We start from the raw sequence: 23,661 nt of genomic DNA, 5'->3' as shown, positions 1-23,661 counted from the left end.
GCTTGGGCCACTTCGGGGGTGGGGTGCCCTCGGCCTCTCGGCCTGGGGCTCGGTCACTCAGGCACAGCTGGCTGCCGACGGAGGTCACGGGTGCGTCACTGCAACCCCCCCTGGCTTCTGCTCCGCGGCTGCTGAGTGAGCCCTCATCTGGGACTCTCCTCAGCTCTTTCTGGGACAGTGGCGCAGCTGCCCCTCTGTGGGTCTTCCTTGGTCTCTTGTGTTCTGGGGGCCTCTGGATGTCTGGAGTTTTGATCTCCTCCATACCTGCTTCATGCCCTGGAGGACGGGGCTGTGGCCCCCCCACACCCTCTAGCAGATCATTACATGAAGGAACTTTTTAAAAAGACAAGCGCGTCCATGCTCACAGGTGTACACACGGGTGCTCACACCCACAAACTACACCCTTTTTGGCTCCTAACTTAAGGTCAAGGTCAAGGTCAAATTTATTTATATAGCACATTTCAAACAGCCGATGCTACACAAAGTGCTTAACAATATAAAAATGGTATTGAAAAGCAACAATGTAATACAATAATAACAATAAAAAACAATAGGACAGTAAAAGAATTAAAACAATAACTAAACTAATTCCAATAAGACCAGAATGCAAAAATGCTTGGGTCATAGTGTGTTAAAAGCCAGGGCATAGAAATGTGTCTTTAGTAAAGATTTAAATTGCTCAAGTATTTGTGCAGATCTAATATTTAAGGGGAGACTATTCCAAAGTCTGGGACCTGCCACAGAGAAGGATCTATCACCACGGGATTTGAGGTTAGTCCGTGGGATGGACAGCATTAGTTTTGAGCTAGACCTCGTGGTTTTTCCTGGAGCATAGGCAGAGAGGAGCTCAGACAGGTAAGGAGGGGCTCGGGTGTTAAGTGACTTAAAAACAAAAAGTAAAAGTTTAAATTGGATCCTGTAGGAGACAGGAAGCCAGTGTAAAGAAGCTAAAAGTGGGGTTATATGCTCTCTCCGTTTGGTACCAGTTAGCAGGCGAGCAGCTGCATTTTGAACCATCTGAAGACGATGGATGGTGGCCTGATCTAGACCATAATACAATGAATTGCAGTAGTCCAATCTGCAAGTAAGAAAAAGGTGAATAACACGCTCAAAGACGTTAGCCGGAAGGTATGGCTTTACCTTGGCTAGCTGTCTTAACTGAAAAAAACAGGACTGAACTACTGCACTCACCTGCTTATTCAATTTAAAAGAACCATCAATGTAGACACTGAGGTTTTTTACATGTGTTTTACAATACGAGGAAAGTAGCCCAGAGTGCTGTCGATATGATTAAAGTTGCCAAAAATGACAACCTCAGTTTTATTTTCATTTAGCTTTAAAAAATTTAATGACAACCACTGTTTGACATCATCAAGGCAGCGTAATAAGAGCTGGGGATGGTCTGACCCTGCTTTTAAAGGTAGATAAATCTGCAAATCATCAGCAAAACAATGAAATGAAATGCTGTACCGCGAGAAGATGGAGCCCAATGGCAACAAATAGAGTGCGAACAGAGCAGGATCCAAAATAGAGCCTTGAGGTACACCGTATTTAAGAGGGGCTATTTTGGAGTTGTGGGGGCCCATACTGACATAAAAAAACCTTTCTGACAGATAGGACCGAAACCACTGTAAGGCAGATCCTTTTAGGCCAGCATGAAATTCTAGCCGTGATAACAGGATGTCATGGTCGACCGTGTCAAAAGCTGCTGACAAGTCCAACAATAAAAGGGCAGCAGGGCTGCCAGAGTCCAGAGTTAAAAGAATATCGTTAAAAATCCTTAAAAGTGCCGTCTCAGTGCTATGTAGTGGAGGCCGGAGACAGCCCTGATGCCAAAGGATCCCAAGAAGCAAGTGGTCTCACCCGAATACCTCGGTACTTCATATAAGTTCCTGTTAGGCATAGCAACAAAGAGGAATAAGGATTAATATGTGAGTGGGGCACACAAAGGAAAACTACACTGACCAACATATGCACCACCTGCATTTACTACAAGAAAGCCTATGACTCTGTGCCTCACACAGGGATCCTGGAAGTGCGCAAGATCAACTGGACTGCAAGGACCTTCATAAGTCACCATCAAGTGCATTATTTACCAAGGAGTTGCTCTGTCCTCACAGCTGTTTCTTGAAGACGTTTCATCCGAGAAGCTTCTTCAGTTCTAGGGTCGAACCGTGGAAAATCCCAGATTTAAGCCCTGTGGGAGTGTCCCCCCAAGAGGGACAATGGCGTGAAAACGGGTGTGGGTCACAATCAGCCAAGGTTTTTGGGTGAGTTCTTTGTGAAGCCTAACGCCACCCTATCATGTGATTTCCTGAGGTCAGATGGCCCAGGATGTGAGTGGGCGTTAAGGCGTCTGGGAAGGATCTCAAAACTGGATTATAGATGGCAGATAGTTGGTGTCGTAAACCACCGCCTCTGTTCAAAGATGGTCGCTCACAGTGGACATAGATGGCTTGTGAACTTTGGCATCCTCAAAAGAGTGACCTTTGTCCTTTAAATGCAGATGGACTGCTGAGTCTTGTCCTGTGGAGGTGGCTCTTCTATGCTGTGCCATACATTTATGAAGTGGCTGTTGGGATTCCTTAATCTTAGATAAGTAAAAGCCATATCTGAACCATGGCTGAATGAAGGCACCTGTGAAGCCAGAAGAAAGTGTAGAGAGCTGAACGTAAACGGAAGAAGGATGAACTTCAGGTGTCAGCAAATATTACAGTATTACTGGAATTCACATCCTGAAATGACTGCAAATTACAGACCTATTTCCAAATTGAGTTTTATCTCAAAGATTCTTGAAAAGGTAGTTTACAAGCCATGAATATCCATTTTTAGAAGAATGTTGTATTTCGGAAGTTTTTCAATCTGGTTTTAAAGCTTTGCATAGTACAGAATCTGCACTTTTAAGAGTTTTTAATAATTTTTTTTAGGAACTGCATCACATGACTGTGTTATGATCGTGCTTTTAGATTTAACAGCTGCCTTTGATACAGTGGATCATAAGATTTTAATTTGCAGGTTAGAGCAGGTGGTGGGTGTTAGGAGAACCACACTGCAGTGGTTCAGATCCTAATTGGCAGACCAAACTTTCTCTGTGAAACTTGGTGAGCTTGTATCCTCTGCTGCTTCTTTTCAATGTGGGGTTCCACAGGGTTCAGTTTTAGGCCCGCTTCTTTTCTCCTTATATCTGATACCACCCGAGTATATTTTCAGGAAACATGGGATTTCTTTCTACTGTTTTGCCGATGACTCCCAGATTTGTTTCCCTCTTAAAAGATAAATGGTTTCTCAGTAGGCCCTCTGCTCAGATGTCTTGATGAAATAAGGGCCTGGGTGCCTTTGAACTTTTTACATTTTAATGAGCAGAAAACAGAAGTGATGGTTTTTGGTGGCACTTCTGAGACCACTACTATGGATCTTGGTTTGCTGGCACAGTATGTTAAACCAATCACCACTAACCTGGGAGTTTAAATGGAGGCAGATGATGAAGTTGAAAGCCAGGTCAGAGCTGTTGTAAAATCTGTCTTTTTTTCATTTGAGACAACTGGCAAAAATAAAGCCCATCTTATCAGAGCAGCTTTTTGAGACAGTAATCCATGTCTTTGTTACATCTAAGATAAGAGATGAGATAAGATGTACCTTTATTAGTCCCACATGTGGGAATTTTCTAGACTCCATTATTGTAACGCACTTTATAGTGGGGTTAGTGATGCATCTGTTAGGCGTCTGCAGGTTATGAAGCGCATCTTTTAACTGGAACAAAAAGGTCTGAGCACATTACCCCCATTTTAATTTCACTTGCTGGCTTCCTGTCACAAACTGGTAGTAGGAACTCAAGAGCAAAGTTTCTTTTAAACTTATGACACACACACACACACATATTTACACAAGCACACACACACTGGTTTTGCTTACAGAAACAGTCAGACAGGTTTGTGCATGTTGATCTGGAAGATAGGTTCTCAAATGCCGCAGGTTATTCTCGCATAGTTAAAGCCAAAAGAGAGAATTGTTTTTTGTTTTAGGACCAAGTGTATGTTTGCACCAGACTTTTACCATAAGAAGTATGTAAATGAGAAAAAAGTGAACTGTAGTCCTCTCATTTCTTTTAAAACAATGACGGGACTCAAACACAAACACACTGAAACTGAAGTCCAGCTGTAATCCAGGCCTGAGTTCTGAACAGTAAGACAGTCAGTGGGTAAAATATCACAGGCAAGGGGGAGAGATGACAGACAAAATATAAAAACAGCAAAGGTAAACACACACACACACGGCATTATTATAGACAGGAGAAACGTCTTGGAAATAGTCTTTGAGCATGTAGAATCCACATCTGTCACTGGTGGGCAGATAAACTGAATCCGTTGATACAGCCATCCTTGGATGTGCATCTGAGGAGAAGGATCAGACGAAGCAGGTGGTGGTCAACCTCCCGAGCAAACCACACCTCATCCAAAGTTTGGGCATGGAGGTGGTCACCACGTACAAGCTGCTGGGTCTTCACCTTAACGATAACCTGGACTGCTCAGAAAACACTCAAACTCGGCACCAGGACCAAAGTCGACTGTGCTGACAGGCTGAAGTCTGCAGGACATTACTGAGGATGTCTGCAATCTTTTATCCAGAGCTCTGCTGTGGAGGCGGCAGCAGAGAGAGGGGCAGGTAACGGCTAAATAGCCTGGTGAAGAGGGCCAGCTCTGTCCTGGACAGTCCCCTAGACCCCATAAAGGAGGTGGGTGGGCTATTATGCACAACATCTCTCATCCCTGCATGAGACTGTGGATGGAGACTGTGGATGGAGACTGTGGACGGAGACTGTGGATGGAGACTGTGGATGGAGACTGTGGATGGAGACTGTGGATGGAGCGCTATCACAGGTCCTTCATCCCGACAGAAGCCAGGCTGTAACATTATAAACAGGATAAACACTGTTTATAAATATGTGTGTATAACTATCACTGCCTGCACTTTATGTGCACATAAAACATCTTGTGTTATTTTTCTGCATATAGTTGCACAGAATCTTTTTATTATTTATTTTTTCTATTTTTATGTGGGATCAATAAGGTCTTTGTCTATGTCTGTCTCCTCAGTTTCCCAGTGTGCCTCAGGTGTGGAGGTACTAGAGGGGGCGGAGTTTGTTCTCCTGCCCTGTGAGTTTCCCACTTTTGAAGAAAAAGAATCCACAGCTGTGTGGAGTCGCTATGACCTCAATCCCTCCACAGTGCACCTGCGTCGACGAGAAGGCGATGACCTCCAGAACCAAAATCAGAATCAGAATCAGAATCAGAAAGGGTTTTATTGCCAAATGTTGAGCAGGTTTACAACATTAGGAAATTGCTGCGGTGCTTCAGTGCAAACATAGTGTTATAAATTACGTTTAAATAGACATGAAAATAAAAATAAGAGTAAGAATTAAAAGTGCTAAGTAGATAGATATAATAATAATGGATTGGATTTATATAGCGCTTTTCAAGGCACCCAAAGCGCTTTACAATACCACTATTCATTCACTCTCACATTCACACACTGGTGGAGGCAATCTACGGTTGTAGCCACAGCTGCCCTGGGGCAGACTGACAGAAGCGAGGCTGCCATATCGCGCCATCGGCTCCTCTGGCCAACACCAGTAGGCGGTAGGGTAAAGTGTCTTGCCCAAGGACACAACGACCAGGACAGAGAGCCCGGGGATCGAACCGGCGACCTTCCGGTTACAGATACGCTTCCCAACCCCCTGAGCCACGGTCGCCCCACAATCATGTATATATATCATATATACATGATATATACATGAGTGCAGGTGGTGATCAGTGCCAAACATGGAATGATGCAGTGAACACAGCGTAGGGTCATGTGTTAGTGGTGGGAACAGTCATACGGTTATTGTTCATGTGTCCGACAGCAGAGGGGAAGAAACTGTTCTTATGGCGAGAGGTTCTGGTGCGAATGGACCGGAGCCTCCTGCCTGAGGGGAGCAGGTCAAACAGACTGTGTCCAGGGTGAGAAGGGTCAGCTGTGATCTGAGCTGCACGCCCCAGTGTCCTGGAGGTGTACAGGTCCTGCAGAGATGGGAGTCTGCAGCCAATCACCTTCTCAGCAGAGCGCACAACACGCTGCAGTCTCTGTTTGTCCCTGACAGTGGCTCCAGCGTACCACACAGTGATGGAGGAGGTGAGGATGGACTCGATGATTGCAGTGTAGAATTGCATCATCGTCCGTGTTGGCAGGTTGAATTTCTTCAGCTGCCTCAGGAAGTACATCCTCTGCTGGGCTTTCTTAATGACGGAGGTGATGGTGGGCTCCCACTTCAGGTCCTGGGTGATGGTGGTACCCAGGAAGCGGAATGAGTCCACAGAGGTGATGGGGGTGTCAGTCAGGATGATGGGGGGGAGTGGGGCTGTGTGCTTCCTGAAGTCCACAATAATCTCCACTGTCTTCTGGGCATTTAGCACCAGGTTGTTGTGGCTGCACCAGGACACCAGACGTTCAACCTCCCTCCTGTAGGCAGACTCATCCCCGTCCGAGATGAGTCCAATAACAGTGGTGTCATCTGCAAACTTGATTAGCTTGACAGACTGGTGGGTGGAGGTGCAGCAGTTGGTGTACAGGGAGAAGAGCAGAGGAGAAAGAACACAGCCCTGAGGGGAGCCGGTGCTGATGGTCCGGGAGTCCGAGACATTCTTTCCCAGCCTCACATGCTGCTTCCTGTCCGTCAGGAAGTCAGTGATCCACCGGCAGATGGGATCAGGCACATTCATCTGGGAAAGCTTGCCTCGGAGATGGTCTGGAAGGATGGTGTTGAAGGCAGAGCTGAAGTCCACAAACAGGATCCTGGCGTAGGTTCCTGGGGAGTCCAGATGCTGCAGGATGAAGTGTAGGGCCATGTTGATGGCGTCATCTACAGACCTGTTGGCTCTGTATGCAAACTGCAGGGGGTCCAGGAGGCCGTGAGGGTCTTGAGATGGGAGAGAACTAGGCGCTCAAATGACTTCATGACCACAGATGTCAGAGCCACGGGTCTGTAGTCATTTAGTCCAGTGATCCTAGGTTTCTTGGGGACAGGGATTATGGTAGAGGACTTGAAGCAGGCAGGCACATGACATGCCTGCAGTGAGGAGTTGAAAATGCCAGAAAACACTGGGGCCAGCTCGTTTGCACAGTGTCTGAGGGTGGCAGGAGACACACCGTCTGGGCCGGGAGCTTTCCGAGCATTCAGACTCTTAAACTGCTTCCTCACACCTGCTTCATGAATATGAAGAGTTGTGGTGGGAGGAGGTGGTGTGAAATCCTCTTTTGTGTGGGGTGAGGAGGGGGGTGTTGTAGGTGAAGTGTTTGAATGTGGTGATGGCTCTATGGAGGGGGGAGAGGTGGGGGAATGAGTGTCCAAAGTGCCTCTATTGTTGGGGCCGTTGGAGGTGTGAAGGCTGCCTGATGGCTCGTCAAAACGGCAGTAGAAGTCGTTAAGGGTGTTGGCTAAGAGCAAGTCATCAGTAGAGTGGGGGGTTTTAGGCTTGTAGTTGGTGATATTCCTAAAACCTTTCCACACAGAGGCCGAGTCATTCTCTGAGATCTGCTGCTGCATCTTCTCAGAGTGCTGGTGTTTTGCAATATAAATGAGCAGTTCAGCGGCCGAACATCCATGAATCCCGACGCTCTGGAAACCGGAGACCTCACTCTCACTCTGAAAAAGCTTCAGCTGTCTGACAGCGGAAGCTACACCTGCACCGTCCGTAAGTTTGGAGTAGAACTGGGTCAGTCAAGAGTGGAACTGCAGGTTCAGCGGGTCAAAGGTGGAGGTCAGTGCAAAGAGATTCAAAATCACATGGAGTGTCACAGAGTGTTAATCATTTCATGTTAACATCATGTAATGTTCATGTTTTCATTGTGTTATAAGTTCCCATCAGTGTCCCAGTGGCTCTGGGTGTCCTGGCTGTAGTTGCAGCTGTCATCGTGGGTGTTGGAGTTCACTTCAGAGGCTATTTTAAGGAAGGTATGTTGTGTGTGTGACGTGTTTGCATTGTGAATAATCTGAATCATCCCTAAACCTCAGATTTGTTTTACTTGACTTGTAGTGTTTTTTCTTCTTCTTAATCTATTAGTTATGTTAATAGGTTGTTTTAATTGTCTCCTTTCTTTCAATAAAACACAAACCAGTGTTTCCCCATGTTTCATGTTCTTAAGGAATCCTCCAGCGCATTTTGCAAAACAGGCTCCTTTCTCTCATTGAGGAGCCTGAGGACAAACGGCAGCTATTTGTCTAGAATACTAATTGAATTACTCTTTGCTCCCCTCACACACTTTACATGTCAAACATGGGGGCTTTGACAGACTGCGCGCACAAATCATTATTTGTTTTTCTTACTTCACAGTCTCACAGGTGGATGTGGATTCGGGGGTGGAGTCTGTTCAGCTGCCCTTTATAACCACAGTTTACCGACGTGAAGATGCAACTGTAGAGTGGACTGACAGCTCCAACAGGATAGTGCACGTCTTTAAAAACGGTTCTGACCACCTTGAAAAACAGCACTGGTTTTACAGAAATCGAACAATGATGAGGAAAAACCTGCAGATAGCTGTGGACCTCAGCCTGACCCTGAAATACCCGACAAACAGAGACGCACTCACCTACACCTGCACCGTCTATGACAGGGGGGAAAACATCCTAAAGAAGAAACAAGTGAAGCTCTACGTCAGAGGTGAGTGCTGTAGACAGAAGATGAAGATGTGAGTCAGGAATTGAAGAGCTTGGTGACCACATTGATAATCTGTCCCTGAGGTGAACAGGACTTGATGAGTGAGCTACAGTAAGATCTATTAAGTTAGGTTTTTCAACCATTACTTTTTTATCAGCTCAAACTGAAGATGTGACACAAGTCCGAGAAATTGAGGAGTTTCAGAGAAATTTATGAAATGATTTAGAATGAAAATATTATAATGATAATGTTTTTGAGTCAATGTCAGCCTGAAAGCACCAGGATTTTGAGGATCAGATGTTTTCTTAAGGAAACTCACACGAGCTTCTTCTATTTCTTCTATTCCACACTAAAACAACCTCATTAAAATGCTGCACGCTTTGTCTGGGCCTGCATAGCCCAGAATAATAGCTTATTTAACAAAAGTTCATAATAATCTACATGTAGAGAGAAAATTCAAAGGAAATATTAAGTAGGCAAGCTCCCATTATGGTCTATTAACGTTTCCAGTTTGGGTGTAGGAAGTGAAGATAAAGACAGATGATAAATTTCTTCCCATAATTGATTTAGGACACCAAAGATAACACAGTGTCTGCTCAGTGGAGCAACAGGACAAATCCCAGGCTGCAGCCAGTCAAACATGTTTTCAGTGCAGATGTTTCACTTCATCCAAACAAAATGTTCTCAGTGCTGATGATGTTGTGTTCAGCTCATTGTGGTATTTTTTCTCCTTTCAGTCCCCCTGGTGGAGGTGGAGCAGGGGGTCGAGTCTGTACAGCTGCCCTGCAAAACCAAACTTCACCTGCTTAAAGGCAGTAAAGTGGAGTGGACCTGCATTTACATCCGGACCACAAAGGTCCACGTGAATGAGAACGGCTCTGACCAGCTTGAAGAACAAGACCACTTTTACAGAGACCGAACGAAGATGAATGAAGACCTGCTGAAAACTGGAGACCTCAGTCTGACCCTGAGATACCCCACAGACAGAGACAACGAAGTCTACACCTGCACCGCCTACAGCAGCGAGGGAAACATCCTGCTGAAGAGAGAAGTGAGGCTTCGAGTCAAAGGTCAGAAATGAATTTAAGTCAGTTATTTATACAGCACCAAATCACAACAACAACTGCGTCAAGGCACTTTATATTATAAGGTAGTTCCTTCAATAATACAGAGAAAACAGAGAAAAACCCAACAATCATATGAGCCCACTATGGGTAAGTGCTTTGGTGATAGTGGGAGGAAAAAATCCCTTTTAACAGGAAGAAACCTCCGTCAGAACCAGGACTGGGGCGGCCATTTCTGACCCATTCCAACAAAACGATGGCTGATAAACACACGTGCTGTGGTAGAGAGGCAGAGGTTATTAATGACTAATTATTACATTCAGAGAGGTGTATTAACACATCATCACAACCACAATCAACACAATCATCATCTCGGCTCCTCTGACGACCTGTTTGCTGTTGCATGCTGTTGAAAGGCAGTGGGGAGAGGGGACACTCGGGCAGTGCATTTATCACGTATAATGTGTTTCCTGGATACACTGCTGCTTTTACAGCATTCAGAGATCGATGGCACCGTGTCAGAGCTGGCTATGAACTTCAGACGGATCAGACTTTAACTTAACAAAAAAGTTATCAGTAGTTCTTTTCATCTTTCCTTATTACCCACACCTACATCCACTCTGTCAGGCCCAGGCTGCTCACTAGGGCTGGGTATCATCACTGATTTCTATAATCCCTTTGATTCCGATTCACGAGGTCCCGATTTGATTCAATTTAGCCTCAGACAGTCAGAAATATTATAATTCTGATCATTTATCAGCACTGATACATGTGAGACTTCATCATAATTGTGAGCATCACAGCTGATGTCTTTGTGTGAAAGTAACTGAGGATAAAACAGAGAAAAACATGAAGGAGATTTTCCTGGTCTGGCGTTTTATAGCAGATAACCTTAAAAATATTCTGCAGTAGATCAAAAACTGTAGAAAACCATGAATCGACATAGCATAACTAAGGGAGGATTCAGGGTCACCTGGTCCAGCCCTAACTATATGCTTTAGCAAAAAGGAAAGTTTTAAGCCTAATCTTAAAAGTAGAGATAGTGTCTGTCTCCTGAATCCAAACTGGAAGCTGGTTCCACAGAAGAGGGGCCTGAAAACTGAAGGCTCTGCCTCCCATTCTACTTTTAAATACTCTAGGAACAACAAGTAGGCCTGCAGAGCGAGAGCGAAGTGCTCTGGGTAAACTGGTGTAAGATCCAATAAAGTGTCATCTTGTCATTATATGCTCCACTTTCTTGTAACTAGTTACCAAAATAGATTGTACTGATACAATACAATAGATTTATACACAAAATGAGTTGAGATCAGGAGTATCTGTACTTCATTGATTTGATTGATCACAATCTGTGTGTTACATGAACACACAGATTGTAGTTTTGGGTAAGTTTAAGGGTCCAAATATGTGTTTCATTCAATGATATACAGATGAATTTACACTTTTTATGTAATCTTTCTTTTTTGGATTTTTTGTTAATAAATGGTAAATGGCCTGTATTTATATAGCGCTTTACTCAGTCTCTAAGGACCCGCTTTACATTACACTCAGTCACCCATTCACACACACAGTCACACACTGGTGACAGCAGCTACAGTGTAGCCACAGCCACCCTGGGGCGCACCGACAGAGGCGAGGTGATAATTTGTCTCCCTTTATTAAAATTAAACTACCATAAAAAATTAGAGACTCGTTCTTTCTTTGTGAGCAGTCCCACTCAAATCCTACTAAAGTGGACTGAAGGCAACAATTCAAAAGAAATGAAGAACAACCAATAAAATACATTATTGAATTATTATTGTACTTGTCTTGCTCTCAGCGAAGGCGGTCGCACTTTTTCTCCTCTTTTCTCCCTCTTTTCTCCCTTTTCTCCTCACTCCCTTATCTTCCCAGGGAAGATAAGGGAGTGAGGAGAGGGGACACTCGGGCGACATGACAACCCAATCCTGTGGGTTGTCATGTCTTGTGCTGTGGACATTTATGTGCTTTTTGTGCAGAGGAGTTTTTTTGTCTCCTGTTCTCGTGCTGTCCTACCATGGAAGCACAGCATGAGTAGAGGTCTCTTTTTTTCCTCTTGTACTTTCCCATTGTAGTGTATATTTCAGTGTTTTTCTGTAACGCTACCGATCTCTGACTTGTATCCTCATGTGATGTCTGTGTTGTGTGTGTAAGGTCGAGGGGGGGGGTCCCATTTCACTGCAGGGCAACCTGCATGTGGCGAATAAAGCTTTGATTGATTGATTAATCCTGAATTAAATGAGTGTAGTATATTTCATCTTTAGGAAATCAACACAAGCAAAGACAAATATCATAGTTTGAGCTTAAAATTGAATATTAAAGTTCTCTTTGGAATCATTGAATAAAACTGCTGCTGTGTCATGTTGTGTTTGTTGTCCTCTCAGTCTGTCAGGTGGAGGTGGAGGAGGGGGCGGAGTCTGTCCAGCTGCCCTTCACAACCACAGAAAACCTGCCTGGAGATGCTGAAGTGGAGTGGTGGCGCTATGAACCTGAACCACCGATGACTGTTCACAAATATCACGCCGGCTCTGACCAGCCTGACGCACGAGACCAGTTTTACAGAGAGCGAAACGAAATGAGAGACGACTCACTGAAAACTGGAGACCTCAGTCTGACCCTGAAACTCCCCACAGACAGAGACACTGGAAAGTACATCTGCAGAGTTGAGGGGAAAGGGATCAAGAGAAAGAAAACAGTTCTGCTGAGAGTGAAGAGTCAGTGCAAATACCTATGAAATATTTCTTACAGTGTATTTGTTTATAAAATGACAACAACAATAATTAAATGTAAATATCAGACTGCAGCATAAAGAAGCTTAATAAGGTGTTTTCTAGATTCACTGCTGTCTGTACAGCTCATGTTGTGTTTGTTGTCCTCTCAGACTGTGTGGTGGAGGTGGAGGAGGGGGCGGAGTCTGTCCAGCTGCCCTTCACAACCACACAAAACCTGCCTGAAGATGCTAAAGTGGAGTGGAGACGCTATGAACCATACAGGAAGGTCCACGTGTATAAGAACGGCTCTGACCAGCCTCACAAACAGCACCAGGTTTACAGAGACCGAACGAAGATGAATGAAGACCTGCTGAAAACTGGAGACCTCAGTCTGACCCTGAAACAGCCCACAGATGGAGACAGTGGAGAATACAGCTGTAATGTCTGCAGCAAAGAAAAATGCATTTCAAGAGAGACCACAGTGCTGCTAAAGGTCAAAGGTCAGTATGAAAATATAAGTTTGTCTCTTGTTGTCTGTCCCTGTCTGACTGTCTTGTCTCTGCAGGGAGAGTTCAGGTCCAGGATCAAACAGGGGACATCAGGAACAGAAGCAGCTCCATTGATCCGACTCCTCTGATGGCTGATCAATCAGTTTGATCTGTGCTTAGTTTAGGATCAGCTTTTAGTTCAAGCTAAAATTAAAGTCCCTTTCTCATGACTACACTTTAAGAAAGGGACTGGAGCACACCAGCCTGCATGGCAGAGTTCCAAGACTTTTGGGGAAAAAAACCCTGGACTGATGAGTGTGTGTCATTACACACTGCATTTCAGAAAAGGAAGCTCATACCAACAGTAAAATATGGTGGTGATAGTCTGATAGTCTGAGGCTGTTTTGCTGCCTCGGGACCTGCAAGACTTGCCTCCCTAAATGGAACCATGAATTCGGCCCTCTTAAAGAAACAATTCTTTAGGAGACTATCTGCCATCCGTTCTCATCTGACCTGAAGCGCACTTGGTTTCTGCAGCCGGAAAATTATGCAAAACACCCAAATAAGTCAAAGTTCTTACCTGAATCTGATTTATATGCTGTGACATGACCTTAAAAAGGTGGTTCATGCTTGAAAACCCAGCAATGTGGCTAAATTACAACAATTCTGCAACAGTGAGTGGGCTGAAAATCCTCCACAGTGCTGTTAAAGATTTATTGCAGGTTGTTACAAATGCTTGGTTGCAGTTATTTATTAAATTCAGGGGCAATAGCTTTTTCTGACATGTTCATCTAGGTTTGGGTTTTTCCCCTTAATAATAAACACATTTATTTAGAAACTGCATTTTGTGTTTACTTCTGTTCTTTGTATAATATTGTAATTCAATTAATGTTTTATCACTCACCTTTGAAAGTTCAGGTCAGGGGTTAACGTGTGATAATGAGAAATAACAGAGAAAAACAAAAGGAAGAAAAGGAAGGTGCAATGAGACATAGGAAATCATGATTCATGGCAAATGAAATTTATCAATAATTGAAAGCCATCCTGACAGTTATTACAAATTAATATTAGCAGGTTCAGTCCCAACTGATGACCTATAAAGATCTGTGTCATTACCAAAGTGTCACAAAAGAAACATCTCATGATGGGTAAACCAGTGAGCCGTCTCAAAACCTTCACAACCGTATTGTTGCAAAACATACTGAAGGTATTGGTTCTAAACTACTGGAGGTTCTAGTGAGCACTGTTGGGTTCTTAATACAGAGGTGGAAAGAACATCATTTCACCATATATAATAATGATCAGAAGAGTCGTTGAAGAGCCAAGGTGCTACAGAAAAACCTGGAATCAGCAGGTACAATTGTTTCAAGAAAGCATGGCATGTAGGTCACCATCCATGGTGCCATTGCTGAAGAAAAAGCATGATGAAGAGCTTTTAAAGTTTGCTGAACATTTAGAGAAGCCAGTGAAATATGGTCTGGTCAGATGGTCATATGATTGTTCGGTTTTTCTCTGTAGGGTCTACCTTACAATATAAAGGTAACTGTTATTGTGATTGGTCGCTATATGAATAAAATTGACTGGAAATGAAAAGATGACTTGTCCATGGATATGCAGACTGGAGCATCCAGGAAATGATCCCATCAATTTTCCAACTGGGAAATGATCTGCTTTACCTCCTGAGTTGGTAGATTAACACCCCAAGAATGAATGTTAGCATATCTTAGCTAGAAAGCACTAAAGCATAGAAACCAGTGCTTGTCTGGTTGAATGAGGCAAGTTCTTTAAAATGACCGTTGCTCTGAGCTGATGTCCTGAAACTGTTTGTGTCCACAATGTGGAAAAACCACGGCGATGTGTTTCCAGACTTTTGACTGGCAGCTTTCAAGACAATGTTTCATATATTCAGCTTCAGCTACGTGCTCTGATGTGTGACTTTCAGAAAAGAAGTTGGTGACGGCGTTTATGTGGCTCGTTGGTCTAGGGGTATGATTCTTGCTTAGGGTGCGAGAGGTCCCGGGTTCAAATCCTGGACGAGCCCACCTCACGTATGTAGAGTTACAGGGTAACCTCCTACATCTTCTAACGAAACCTCTTAGAAATCTGTTATCTACAGCCTGAAATCACACGTTCCCATAGTACCTCACACAGATGTAGCTGAGAGATCTGATTTCCATTTCTTACAATTTTAATTCTCCAACAAGTTTTTTGAAGATAATTATTTGTCTTTCATGTTGGCCTAACAAAAGAACACAGAGTATTATTTTAGATTAAATCAGAGGGTTCAATCCAAACTTGTGCACAGAACTACAAAAATACACAGCTATCTATCAAATATTATAAATGTGTAACTCTTTGACACAACATTAACAAAATGCATGTGGAAAAATGCACATACATTTCTTCCTTTTGCACAAAGATTGAACATCAGTAACTATTAATACTTTACTATCACAAAGGAATCTATTTCAGTGCTTTCTGCACACATGTAGCTTATCTACCAACTTAAATACAAGTTTACAAATTTGATTACAGCAAAAGTCTGAAATGCCATGTCAGCTGTTATTTGGAGTGTAACTAAAGCAAAAAAACAATTAGTTAGAAAAATAATGCTGGGAAATTATTTTAGTCCTTGCCAAGCTCAATACAGGAAGGCTACACAGATAAAGGTCAGTAAAAATAGTGTTCAAGCTTGTGGTTTATTTTCCGGCTCTACATAAGAAACGCTTCAACCACGAGTGATGGCAGTTCACTGATCATCATTTATACATGTAAACTGGTTGTTTGTGTAAACGAACTGCTGCTACTGCTCTAATCCAGCTGAGCACTCAAGACTCAGCTATTCACACACTGCTTTCTAAGCACCTTTATCAAACACTCACGTTTGGATGGAGGCGTCAGAAGAAATTTGGCGTTCAGTATCTTGCCTAAGAATACTTCAGCATGCAGACAAGAAGACACATTTAGAAGACAACCCACTGCATCACATGAGCCTCAGTCAGTGTTCACAGTGCACAGAGAGATCCTGCTGGTTTGCTGTTTATGCATTACTAATGTAGATTTATTTTTGACATGCGTGTTTAAGGTTCGGTGCCCAAACTGACAGTGACTGATGGCAACATTTAGACTGAAAACCAAACAATGAAACTCTGAGAGACACAGGACGATTATCGACTCTGTCCACACAGTGGAAAATTAGTTCTTAATAGAGGAAACATCGTCTACATAACAGACCCAATCAGAAGTAGCGATGCTAAACACAGCAGCTGTGGTTTCCTGTTTGATGAAAACAGGTCGTCTGCCTTCATGTTCAGTCGTCATGTTACAGATACTAACTGAACTGAACCTTCAGCAGGTTTTGGACGTTTATGAGACAAATTTAAATCACAAACTTTCATCACTTTAATCCTGCAGGTTTGAAACTGTTTTCTATTATTAGAAAGATTCTTTGTGTATTTCAGGTAAAGTGTGATGCTCATATGTAAATAACATCTTGTTTTGTTTCCTGTCCAACTGGCCAGCTTTGAGATGAAACCAGTCATTTTTAACCAGGACATGTCCTTTAATGCACATATTAAACAAATATGTAGGACTGCTTTCTTCCATCTGAGCAACATCTCTAAAATTAGAAATATCCTGTCTCAGAGTGACGCTGAAAAACAAGTTCATGCATTTATTACTTCTAGGCTCAAAATCGTTTTCTGTGCCTGTCATGAACAGCTGTGTGGCAGGCAGAGGCAAGACCCAAATGCAGGACTTGGAAACAAAGGGGTCGGCTAAAAGAGGCAGCTTTATTAATGTTAAAAGATACTCAGAAAGAAACATAAAAATACAAGAGAAACAAAAAAAGAAAATTAGAGAATATAAACAGGAAACTACGAAGGAAACATAGAACTCACAGAAGAACACAGCAAAACAGGCACGAGGGAGACTGAGGACCTAAACACAGGGATGGGATTACAAACACAATGAGACAGAACACAGAGAAAACAGACAAACGCAGGTACGTGAGCGGGGAGACTGAAAGAATAACAAAACACAGAGAAGAGGCTGGCACAGACTGGACACGAAGGAAATAAACATGAACAACAAGAAATAGAGAATAAGAAATATAAATAATGACGACTCTGACAAATAAGGGAACCTGAGCTCAAGAGACACCAATATAGAACCAGAACAAAGGTCATTGAAACAAGAGAACAAATAAACACATAGTCCATAACAAACACAAAAACTAGCTCAAAGACTGAGGACCATCACAGGACACTCTGTGTCAAACATGAGTGTTCATAAGTTCAGAGTATTGATCAGTTTGAAATGATGGAAGCAGCTCCTGAAAGTGACGACTCTTCACCTCGCAGTAGACCTTTGTCAGAGTTCAAGCTGCACAGACTCAAACCAGCAGCAGGTCGATTTCTTTAGTTCCCCGTCAATCCTGGTTCCTCAGGAGGAACTTGCTCCCACAATGACATCACTGTGTGAATGAATGGGAGTGAATGAAGAAAGGAGGAAGCTGATGACTGCCTGTAAATGTTCCCATGGTGACTGACAGAGTGAGACTGTCCACAGGAAGTCTGCAGGTCTGTCCTCAGCTTCCTGTTTACACTTCTTCTGTGGTGTCTGTGGTTCCTTTAGCTTCTGTAAAAATGGGACAGTTGAGTGTGCAGTCATGGTGCAGGTCACTAGAAGGGTGAGGCATTTATTGTCCTACCAACTTTAAAACCTAATTAAAATGTATATGTATGTAACAAATATATGAAACTTTAAACCTAATTTTTAAACTGAAGCTTAAAGAGAAAAAAGTTAATGATGGATTGCATTTATATAACACTTTTCTAGGCACCCAAAGTACAGTTCCACAGTCACTCTCACACACTGGTGGAGGCAGCTACAGTTGTAGCCACAGCTGCCCGGGGACAGACTGACAGAAGCAAATCTGCCATATTGCACCATCGGCCCCTCTGGCCATCACCAGTAGGCGGTAGGGGAAGTGTCTTGCCATAGGACACAACCACCAGGACAGAGAGAGAGCAGGAGGGATCAAACCGGCGACCTTCCACTTATAGAGGAGCTTCCCAATCCACTGAACCACAGTCGCCCCGATAGTTCAGCATGTAATAACACTGGGACATGAGTCATATAGGTGCAGCCTCCCTACCTGTGTTCTCAGGGGTCTGAGTGATGATGTCAGCATTGGTCATGTGTGTTTTTGGGATGACATCATCAAGACAAGAACATGCCAATGAGTGACTGAATATCCGGGTTTTATTTACAACTCACTGAACTTGGATTTCCCATCAACCCTGTTTGCCTGCTGAACTGAATTCAAATATATATTGTTTTCATTTAATAATAATCCTGCAGAGAAATCTTAATTCTTATGAAGACGTTGTGAGGGGCTTCATGAATCTCTCTCTGAAAAAGAACTCATTTTGTTTCACTTTAAACACTAGTCACACAAAGAGATGAAGACAAGAAACAAAGTTAAGAACATCTTTTGCTGTGTGGTAACTTTACATCTTCCTTTGTTCAGTCCTGTATCTCAGCACCGGTATCTGCTGACATGCACTCTCTCTACTCTCAGACACTGTTTATCTCTACAGAGTCCACAACATTCAAATAGCTGCTAGACTGATCTTAAACACATAAAACACTTCATGGTTTATGTGTTTTACCTTTGATCATTTCCCACTGATCTCAACAAAGAAGCTCCGTCACAGAGAGCTTCTCTCAGCAGTTAACCACACCAGCAGCACCTGTTTTGATGTGGGTGAATGAACGCTCGACTCCGGGAAATATGAACTACTGACTCAGGTGACTTCACTATTTATGTGCTTTTACATCTGATTACTGCTACTACTGTGTATAACCCTCAGATTTACATGGCAATAAAAGAAATAATGTGGTCACTGAACTAGCTTCTCCTGCTAGTCCCAAAAACGTGACTCAAAGTGAGAGCTGACTGGGCTTTTTCAGCTGTAGCCTAAACTGTGGAAGCATCACCCTGCCCTCGTTAGTTCAGCCCACTCGCTGCCTGTCTTTAAATAATGTCTTAAAATGTGTTTATGCTCCTCAGATTAGAGTCAGAACGCGAGCAGTACATTCTCACCTTGTACTGGTTGTTATTTTCCTAATTTTGCTGGTTTGCTGGTTTGTAGAGTATTTTTATTAAACTGTCCAACGTGTGCTTCTCCGATTTATTTTTGAAAAGATACATCTGGATTAAAAACAAACCAAATCCGCTCAGATTATTTTTAATCTTCAGTTCAGGCCGACAGCTCCTGTTACACTGTGTCATACACACAAACCTGAATTGACTCCCATCAAACACCGATCATATCTGTTTAAGCTGCAGGATTTCCTGTCTCAGTGCCACGTCTCTCTCTGCTGACTGCCTCATGTTATAAACACTGAACTGACCAACGAAACCACAGTACAGCTTTAATTATGAAACCAGTGACAGGTTTTACTGAGGAAACAGGAACCTGAAGAGTGAACTGCACCTGCATTCAGGTCCCACTTTCAAAACACTAGTTTGATAAATTTGAGAAGAAGATTCTCATTGTTTCATTGAGCACATTTTACAAGCCCAATGAAAACTACTTTTGGGTTTATCTCTCATTGATGTCCCTCGCTAGAGCACAGGTGAATGTGTACCTGCAGTGTTTGTCCTCAGACTGGAGTAAAGTACTTCAGGTTCGCTGGCTGGAGTCTTATTGGTCCAGGCTCTACTGGTGACCTCAGCATAGGTGACATCATTTACTGGAGCTGACTGGTATCTCCCTGCAAAGATGAAGTGATCTGAAAGAATACTAGTATTTGTGTCTGTGGAGTTTTAGTCTGAATCTACTTTCTAAGTGTTCTAAAAATAGAAACGCTGATGGAGGCTGTCTTGATGTGTCCAACATGATGACTTTGGATGAAAATTTGAGACAGATGCCATACCTGTGCGCTTCTTCCACAGAAGATGAAGTACAAACAGAACCAGAACCAATAGCACCAGGGAACCTATAGCAGCTACAATTGGGGATATGAGGGAGGAGGGGGGAGAGGGAGAAGGGGGAGGAGAAAGAAGGGTAGAAGAAGAGGAGATATGAGTGTTTGTCAGTGACGTTATGGTTGTTGTTGCTTCTTTTGTTGTTGTAAACAAGGCTGTGGTTGAAGGACCTGCAGGAGAGATGAGGAAGCTGGTTCAGTCAGTTTATCATCAGCTCAGCAGATTGGCTTTAAACAGGAAGTGATGTCAGTGATCTGACCTCTGACCCTCAGAAAGCTCTGAGGAGATGATCCAAACTCATCAGGAGCACACCAGTAGAGACCTTCATCAGACTGCTGCACGTTAATGGTGATTATGTGCTCTGATTTAGGTCCAACAGGACGTCCATTAAAGTAGAAATAAGCTGCAGTTGTGCCACCAGTTTTCTTCTTACAGCGTAGAGTGACATCACTTCCTGTCCTCACAGGAAGTGCAGGGATCTCCAGGATCACATGTTTATCTGAAGAAAAGACCCACAGAGTGATGTAGAGGTGGTATAACAGTCTGCTGTTAGTCTGATGATGAAATGAATGACTTCATTACCTGATACAGTGATGTTGACTTCTTCACTCTTCTCTCCAGCTTCACCTTCACACCAGTAAACTCCACTGATTGGCTCGAACTCATCAAACAAACAGGATGAACCATTGAACCTCCCGAAGCCCCGCCCCCCTGCTCCACATGACTCAGTCCCACTTCCTGTGTCCCTCTTCACCGTCCATCCATCAGAGCCCAGCTGACCGTCACATGTCAGAGACACTGAGGCTGCTGTGAAGAACTGCTGAAGGTTTGGACTGACGCTCAGAGAGACTGGAGGACAGACGGACAGTTTCTATCAGTGTTTACACTCAGTGTTTGTCCTGGACCATGGTGCACTTCATCTACTCACCTGCACAAACAGTCAGTGCAGACAGCAGCAGCACACACACACCTGCAACAGGAGGTCAGAGGTCACTGAAAGTCAGAGGTCAATGAAGGTCATAGGATATTAAAGGTGAGAGGTCACTGAAAGAGAGTGGAAATTATGACCAGAAGGCAGTAATAGGCCTGGGAGAGCATCTTCTATGTTACCATGTTCACCCTTCACCCTGCTGTGATGGCACTTGTTTAGCCATTTGTCACATAGACTCTGGATGTTATATTTCAAAGCTGCACACTGGTTATCTGTGTAGGTCACAGTTAGGTAGTGATGGCCCGCTTGAAGCTGGCGCTCCGGAGCGTGTGTCGAAAAAAACAACACACTGGTTCAGAAGCACTGTGTCGAGGCTTGCTTCGTTTGGCAAAAGTCACGTGACCAGTGACGTCCGAAGCTTCATTACGCACGTAACTGCTTCGGTACCTGATTCAAACAGATATAAGGAAGTGAATCATCCACGGGATTCGTGGAGTGTGTTGATGGTGACAGATAGCGACGAGGTGATCATTCCACTGACAGATATGGAGCCAGCGAGGAAGAGAGGACGTTCTGACGTGTGGGAATATTTTGAGTTGATTTTGCTCAATTCATTTTATCTGCCGAAGTGAAAAACCTGAAATGTCCAAAATCATGTTTTCATAATGTAAATATCATTACAGCATATGACTTCAGGAACACTTCCATGTGAATTAAAGCTGATGAAGACTACAAAAATGTATTTGACACTATACATACATTACATTGCTACAGTTTAGAAAATCATTTTGTTTATTGTTTTTAGGTGATAGTCTGCAGGACCCAGGAATACCTGCATATCTACCAGCTTGCAGTGTAGTTCCTGCACTCCACAGCCTCTTCTGTTCCATGCAGGTGGATTTTCTCCAGGGCAGGAGAAACTATTTCTAAGAAAAGAAACAGACTCAGCCAGCGCACAGTAACACTAATCCTCTTTTTAAATGTAAATAACAAAAGGGCTACCTTACATTGATCATGTTTTTACTTTGCAAGTTCTTGATTAGGGGTGGGTTTTGATTATCGCCTTTCTGATTACAATCCATGCTAAATTGAATAAAGTGATATTGATTCATTAAAATCCCGTGTCGATTTGTAAATTAACGTTATCATGCCTGAAACGCCAGCATCTCAGGTTAAACCTCACAACATGTCGTCAAACACCATACAGCTAAAACAGTAACTGGGAGCAGGTTTACGGATTCTGCATACACACGTGAACACAGAGCGCGGACCCGACGCGTCAGAATCAGATTTTGATGTGTCGGCGGGTCCGCGCTGTGTTTGCCTCTTTTTTCTTCGCTGGCTTCTGCAGCTGCAGCTTTCATAACTCTCTGTTTACATCTCTAATTAAGTCTCACATGTGTCAGCTTTCTTTTAATAGATACGAAATTATGGATATATACTGTTAAATGATCAGACTTGTAATATTTCTGACTGAGGCAAAACTTTCCAGATTCCAATCAAATTGAATCGGATCCTGTATCGAATCAAAATGATTCTACAAATCAGTGACGATGCAGCCGTACTCAGCTCCCTAAGCATTTTCCCTTTCCAGTTCACAATCAATCCCACCCCTAGGTCAAAAATATGTATAGGACAATTGGCCTCATCTAATATTTTGTATGAACCTGTCCAGCTGTCCAGTGATTAAATGACAAGTAGATGGAGGCAGGACTTCACAGCAGGGGCATACTCCATAATGTGCTGTGCATTATCATATGTATATTATATATATTGCTCACTTATTGTATTTACCAACATCAAGGAGTTATGAGCAAAGAAAGGCCACACCATAGTGCATGTTTAAATAGGGAAAGTTTATTGATCAAAATGTATTACGCAAATACGCATTACATTTTTTTCAGCCCCCCAATCGAGAAAACAAAACCAATTACATGTTCAAAGCAACGGAACGGTGGCCCAATATCAGAGAGAACTCCACTCTTGAGTGAGCAGTGATGATTGAGCAGTCCGTTTTATTCTGCAGATTCAAGCTGCTCTTTAAAATTTTCACCACCAGATGTCACCGGAGAGGACTGTGTTGAAAAGCTTCGAGTAATGAACTGTTTTTCAATACAAGCTTCAGTGCTTCGGAAAGCTTCATTTGGCCATCACTACAGTTAGGTGTTGTGAGAAAGTTGGTGACACCCAGTTGGTGGGGAGGTCCTGGTGGTGAAGTCTTCTGTTCTCCTGTGTCAAGAGTGTAGACAACAGCTGTTGAAACACCTTCTCTTTTAACGTCTATTCAACTAAATGCTGTGCTATTTATCTTTAGTGACTGTGTACCTGCCCCCCCCTAATAGTATCTTCAACCTCTTGTATACTCTGAGTGGAAAACAGTTAAAACATAAACATGTTTAATCAATACCTTTCATAACTTGAAATGCAAATAGAAATGATACATTTTTAAAAATGATGCAAACAACAAAGTAAAATGTTGCTATTTACCCCAAAATGCAGCAAAGGCCTCAGATGTTTTGCACAATCATTTCAAACTATTTACAGAACAATCAGGTGTGTTGCATCAAATAAGAAGGCACACAAAGTATTCATGCAACTCCCAAAGAATAGGTCCTGTCCACTATAAAACAGAGGAGAACACCACAAGGTCTGACAGCAGGAGCACCTGTGACATTCACTAGTATAACTCATAAAAACCCAATAACTGCATAACACACTAACTACAGCCTCCAAACACACTAAACGTCACTAATCTCTCACAT

General features: G+C 43.1%; 1 protein-coding gene, 1 long non-coding RNA gene and 1 other non-coding gene across 3 annotated transcripts; 2 read left to right on the top strand and 1 right to left on the bottom strand.

The window, feature by feature from the left end:
- Positions 1-8,366: 8,366 nt before the first annotated feature.
- On the top strand, positions 8,367-13,814 carry LOC146712682 (uncharacterized). The gene is made up of 5 exons (XM_085452208.1): positions 8,367-8,696; positions 9,431-9,763; positions 12,157-12,486; positions 12,654-12,983; positions 13,049-13,814. Exons 1-5 carry the CDS (start codon positions 8,549-8,551, stop codon positions 13,138-13,140), a joined length of 1,233 nt encoding a protein of 410 aa, XP_085308334.1. The 5' UTR covers positions 8,367-8,548; the 3' UTR covers positions 13,141-13,814.
- Positions 13,815-14,745: 931 nt separating this feature from the next.
- LOC146712680 (uncharacterized) lies at positions 14,746-20,134 on the bottom strand. Its single transcript, XR_014919059.1, has 3 exons — positions 19,917-20,134; positions 19,629-19,754; positions 14,746-17,609 (listed from the first exon to the last, which is right to left on the bottom strand). It is a non-coding gene; the product is annotated as an uncharacterized LOC146712680 (long non-coding RNA).
- Positions 14,941-15,012, top strand: trnap-agg (transfer RNA proline (anticodon AGG)). The gene has a single exon. It is a non-coding gene; the product is annotated as a tRNA-Pro (tRNA).
- Positions 20,135-23,661: the final 3,527 nt, after the last annotated feature.

The sequence above is a fragment of the Copadichromis virginalis genome, linkage group LG3 (assembly GCF_057382275.1).
Source record: "Copadichromis virginalis isolate Kocher_CV1m ecotype Utaka linkage group LG3, C_Virginalis_male_GT1.1, whole genome shotgun sequence".
In the NCBI taxonomy this organism is placed as follows: Eukaryota; Metazoa; Chordata; class Actinopteri; order Cichliformes; family Cichlidae; genus Copadichromis; species Copadichromis virginalis.
The sequence above is the reverse complement of the archived record's forward strand: the minus strand, read 5'-3'. Positions and strand labels throughout refer to the sequence as shown.

Bases quoted from the DNA above. Each gene is read 5' to 3' on its own strand.
- LOC146712682 (XM_085452208.1), top strand. From the start codon at position 8,549: ATGATGAGGAAAAACCTGCAGATAGCTGTGGACCTCAGCCTGACCCTG. The intron at 8,697-9,430 runs GTGAGTGCTGTA...TTCTCCTTTCAG, and splicing joins AGTGAAGCTCTACGTCAGAG to TCCCCCTGGTGGAGGTGGAG. The intron at 9,764-12,156 runs GTCAGAAATGAA...TTGTCCTCTCAG, and splicing joins AGTGAGGCTTCGAGTCAAAG to TCTGTCAGGTGGAGGTGGAG.